At 40.8% G+C, this 5,599-nt stretch overlaps 1 protein-coding gene across 1 annotated transcript in view; it reads left to right on the plus strand.

Moving 5' to 3' along the window:
- Nucleotides 1–5,599, plus strand: part of KCTD19 (potassium channel tetramerization domain containing 19) — a 38,810-nt gene that overhangs the window by 3,854 nt on the left and 29,357 nt on the right. Inside the window, exon 2 of the mRNA XM_011932065.1 lies at nucleotides 1,292–1,588. Within this exon, the coding sequence (XP_011787455.1) occupies nucleotides 1,292–1,588 (297 nt within the window). The remainder of the gene's footprint in view (nucleotides 1–1,291; nucleotides 1,589–5,599) is intronic.

A 5,599-nucleotide genomic window follows, 5' to 3' on the forward strand; every position in this document is an offset into this window, starting at 1 on the left:
GGACAATTTTTTTGTATTTTTAGTAGAGACGGAGTTTCACCATGTTAGCCAGGATGGTCATGATCTCCTGACCTCGTGATCTGCCCGCCTCGGTCTCCCAAAGTGCTGGGATTACAGGCATGAGCCACCCTGCCTGGCCTGTAAAAAGTTTTAGAAGTAGGGGATGTGAGGGCGATCTGGCTGCGACATCTGTCACTTCATTGATTGCCAGGGTTGATTGGCTGATCTGGCTGGCTAGGTGGGTGTCCCCTTCTTCCCTTACTGCTCCATGTGCATCCCTCCTGAAGCTGCGTGCTCAGTCAAAGAGGACGACCATCCCCAATAAAGGAGGACCAGTCTTCAGTCAAGGGTATACAAGTATCTGCTCTTCTTAGCTAGAACCTCCAAACAAGTTCTCAAGGTCCATTGTAGGAGCACGTAGGGTAGTCAAGCTTCCAAGACTTCAGACACATCCTAATGAGGCACTGCATGTGGCAGTCTGCCTTTACAAAAAAAAAAAAAAAAGTGGGAAATGTGACTTCTTAAACATTGTTCTCCTTTTTTCAAGACTGTTGTAGCTATTCTGGGTCCCTTGTATGTTCATATGAATTTTAGCATCAGCTTTTCAATTTTTGCAAAAAGTCATGATTTTCACAGAGACTGTGTTGAATTTGTAAATCAATTGGGAGACTATTGTCATCTTAACGATATTAAATCTTCCAATCCATGAGCATCAAATATTTTTTCATTTATTTAGGTCTTTTAAATTTTCACAATGTTTTGAAGTTTTCAGTGTACATGTATTTCATTCTTTTGTTAAATTTATTCCTAAGTATGTCATTTTTGATGCTATTGTAAATAGAATTGAATTGTTTTCTTAATTTCACTTTCAGATTGTTCATTACTAAAGTATAAAAATACAACATTTTTTAATATTGCTCTGCATCTTTCAAACTTTTTGGGCTCATTTTTGTGTGTTGTTGTTGTTTGTTTTGTTTGTTTTTCTTTTTTGAGACAGGATCTTGCTCTGTTAGGCCAGAATACAGTGTTACAATCATAGCTCACTGCAGCCTCAAACTCCTGGTCTCAAGCCATCTTCCCACCTCAGGCTCCCAAAGTGTTTGGATTACAGGTGTGAACCACCATGCATGGCCTGGACTCATTTCTGATAGTTTTCTGGTGAATTCCTTAGGATTTTTTATATATAAGATCATGTCATCAGCAAACAGAGATAGTTTATTTCTACCTTTTCAATCTGCATGCCTTTTTACTTCTTTTTCTTGCGTAGATCTCTTTTTCATTCCCCCTTTAGGAGGAGTTTGGCATGTCTCATGAATCATCAGAGGACTTGTTTCATTTCAACGTAGGGGGCTGGCATTTCTCGATTCCCAGAAGCAAACTCTCTCAGTTTCCAGACTCCCTGCTGTGGAAAGAGGCTTCAGCCTTGACTTCTTCAGAAAGCCAGAGGCTATTTATCGACAGAGATGGTTCCACATTTAGGCACGTGCACTATTACCTCTACACCTCCAAACTCTCCTTCTCCAATTGTGCAGAACTGAACTTGCTATATGAGCAAGCATTGGGTTTGCAGCTGATGCCTTTGCTGCAGGTAAGATGCTCTTGTTTTCTGGGAGTGGTGGATCAGTAACATGGCTTTATATCACTAAATGTTGTTTCCTGTTATTTCTTGGTTGCTGAGATGACCCTCTTAATGGGCAAATGTAGTAAGTGTGTTAAAGTAATAAATAATTTCCTCATTAGTATAGGGGTGAGTAAAAAGGAATAAAAAAGTAAAAAACAATACACTGAAATTACCTGCTTTTGTTTTTTTGAGACACGGTGTCTGTTGCAATCACAGCTCACTGCAATCTCCACCTCCCAAGCCCAAAGGATCTTCCCGCCTCCCACCTCAGTCCCTCTGAGTAGCTGGGAACACAGGTGCATGCCACCATGCCCCGCCAATCCTTTCCGTGTTGCCCAGATTGGTCTTGAACTCCTGGGCTCAAGTTATCCTCTCTAATTGGCCTCCTTTAGTGCTCCCTTGGCCTCCCTAAGAGCTGGGATTACAGGCATGAGCCATCACACCCAGCCTACATGTTCTTAATAAATGATCATCCCAACTGTGCTTTAGTTATACTAGCAGCCACCATGGACCCAGAATGGGATTTACTATCCACTGAGAGGGTGCCCCTGGCTCTTGAAAATCCTGTATTAAGCTGCTTCTTGTTTTTGTTTTTTGAATCTTAAAAGGAGAACACTTTAGACATTTTAGGATTTGCTATGTACATCATGTCTGAGATTTAAAATCTAAAAGATTTATCAAGAATATCACCTCTCATTATGCCTGTTAAGTACACAAGATGCATCTACAGCAAAGCAAAAAGTTCTCATCCTGGGCCAAATGTCAAGAGAGAGACAAAAAAAAAAACAAGTTCTGCAGAATCTTTCCTTTACCATCACTTCTTTGTCTTCCAAGAAACTTTATTATTATTATTAAGAGCTTTAAATACCTTTACTTATAAACCATTAAAGTACTGCCAAAAAACATTACCTTTCCTTCCTAATTTTTCTCCAAGCCACAGAAATCATTTCTGTGACTGATCTTAAGTAGTTTATTCAGTAGTTTTTGAACAATTCTTTTAAAACTGGAAGAACTAAATGTTACAACTGGGAAGGACCATTGACCATCCTCCGTATTAATCCTACCGTCTGTACAAGTTGTTTATTCCATCTCTATCAGCACTAACTCGACAAGCTGCAGTGTAGCTCAGCGAACCACCAACTGTACCTCAACACTTTTTAGAAGAAAATTGAAATAGACCATGCGTATCTGGGCCATAGAGGAATGAGAACATTTCATAGTGCATGTTTTTATGGATGATTCTTACTAAATAATTCAGTGTTTTCTCTTAAAAGTCATTCTATATTTGGAAATCAGAAATTCTTTTTCTTTTTCTTTGAGATGGAGTTTCACTCTTGTCACCCAGGCTGGAGTGCAATGGTGCAATCTTGGCTTACTGCAACCTCCGCCTCCCAGGTTCAAGTGATTCTCCTGCGTCAGCCTCCTGAATAGCTGAGATTACAGGCACCTGCCACCATACCCGGCTAATTTTTGTATTTTTAGTAGAGATGGGGTTTCACCGTGTTGGCCAGGCTGGTCTCGAACTCCTGACCCCAGGTTATCGACTCACCTTAGCCTCCCAAAGTGCTGGGATTATAGGCGTGAGCCACGGCGCCTTGCCTAAAAATTCTTAATACATTCCCAGGCAAGTTGCTGTATTTTTTTTTCTTTTTCTTTTTCAAGCTACCTTCTTGAATTTAATTGTTTTTTTCCAACTGCCCCAGGAATGGAATACTAGAATTGTTTACAAGTGGCTTCAAAACCACTTAAATGGCCTGTCATGACAGGATTGCTGATGACTCTATGCCAAGGCATCATTTTGAGGTAGAAGGGAGGGAGTAACTTGCTTATTGCAGAAAATCAGAGATCAAGGCAATTTTTTAAAGAACATTTTAAAGAATACAAGCCTATTGTACAGTGTATTAAGCCCTTTAACCCCTTTGCTGTCTTCACTTCCCAAATTGAAACAAAATATATCAAGGAAGTAGCTTTTTTTTTTTTTTTTTTTGAGATAGAATCTTGCTCTGTCTCAGGCTGGAGTGCAATGGCGCTATTTCGGCTCACTGCAACCTCCGCCTCCTGAGTTCAAGCAATTCTCCTTCCTAAGCCTTCAAGTGATGGGATTACAGGCTTGTGCCACCACACCCGGCTAATTTTTGTGTTTTCAGTAGAGACAGGGTTTCACCATGTTGGCCAGGCTAGTCTTGAACTCCTGAGCTCAAGTGATCCACCCACCTTGGCCTCCCAAAGTGCTGAGATTACAGGCATGAGCCACCGTGTCCAGCCATAGGCAGCTTCTAAATGGGAGGCTGCACCTCAGAAGCCAATGGGTTGGTCCAATTCCAAAGTTCCACGTTGTGTGAGGAGTAGAAGTATTTGAAGAATCACGTGGATCTGCCTCCCTAAAAAAGACTGTAACACAAGTGCTTACACTTTGGAAATGGTGTTTTCAAAGAAATAAAAATTTGAGTTGGCCCAACTTTAATGGTGTTTATTTCTTGAAGCAGAGTGTAAATATAGCTGGGAACCAACAGTCGCTTCAAGCTAATCAACAGCTTCACACATTTCTACCACTTTCCCACTGCTAAGGCCTATCAGATACTCAGATTTTTTACTAAATGAGCAAACACTTTGCTTGGAGAAATTGGAGTTTGCCAATTCTTAGTCTTTAGACCCTACTCAGGCAGCCCAACTTAATGCGTTCACCCAATATTTATGAAGAGCATTCTGGGTTCCAGGCATTATTCCTGTGGGCTTTGGGGAAAACATAGGATGATCCAATAAAAATATAATGTGAGCCTTGTATGTGAGCCACTTATGTAATTTTAAATTTTCTACAGCTGCATCTAAAACAGTAAAAAGAAACAGATGACGTCAATTTAATAATATATTATTATAGTCAAAATATTAACTATGTATTCAAAGTATTATTAAATATATTCAGAGTGTTATTTCAACATGTAATCAATATTTAGAAATTGAGAAATTTTACATTCTTTGTACTGCGTTCAAAATCCGTTATGTGTTTTATACTTACAGCACATCTCAGATTCAGACTGTCACACTTCTTTCTTTTTTTTGTTTTTTGAGACAGAGTCTCACTCTGTCACCCAGGCGAGAGCGCAGTGGTGCTGTCTCGGCTTACTGCAGCCTCTGTTTCCTTATTCAAGAGATTCTCATGCCTCGGCCTCCCAAGTAGCTGGGAATACAGGTGTGCAGCACCACACCTGGCTAATGTTTGTATTTTTAGTGGAGATGGGGTTTTGTTATGTTGGCCAGGCTGGTCTCAAACTCCTGGCCTCAAGCAATCTGCCCACCTCGGCCTCCCAAATTACTGGGATTACAGATGTGAGCCACCATGCTGGGTCTCAGACTGTCACATTTCAAGTAGTCAATAATCATACGTGGCTAGTGGCTACCATATTGGGCAGTATATATCTAAACTGTTCTAAACTGTTAGTACTTGTTACCAAAATGTCCTTCAGATTTAGCCCCTAACAATAAAAATGGGACTTTTCCTCCTGCTAACTAAGGTTCCCATGCACTCAACAAATGCATATTCTACTCAGAATTATCTGTGACATAGTAGGCTTTGATGGAAAGCCATGTAGAATGACCAACAATCAGCACAAGATGGGAAGCTTCTGGAGGACAGGCACCCAGGCTCATGTTGCTGCTCTGCTCTCCACCCCTCCCCATTCCCCACATGCCCCAACTCCACCTGCCCACCCAACCCCCACCCCTAGCCCATAGTTGTGGCCTCCAAAGGGTACACTTGATGCTTATTAGTGTCTTATTGTATATTGAGCACCAAACTTACACCAAGTTCTGGAGATACAGGAGTGAACCCTATAGCTGTACAATGTCAGGTAGAGATATATGCTATGAAAACAATTAAAACAGTGCTTCCTGTGTAATGAAGGAGGAGGGCACTTCTGTATTCCAGGACTTCTTGGAATTTCAGATTGTGCTTGTTTGTTGGTTTTTTTTTTTTTTTTT

This window comes from Colobus angolensis, unplaced genomic scaffold (assembly GCF_000951035.1).
Source record: "Colobus angolensis palliatus isolate OR3802 unplaced genomic scaffold, Cang.pa_1.0 Scaffold93, whole genome shotgun sequence".
Taxonomy (NCBI): Eukaryota; Metazoa; Chordata; class Mammalia; order Primates; family Cercopithecidae; genus Colobus; species Colobus angolensis.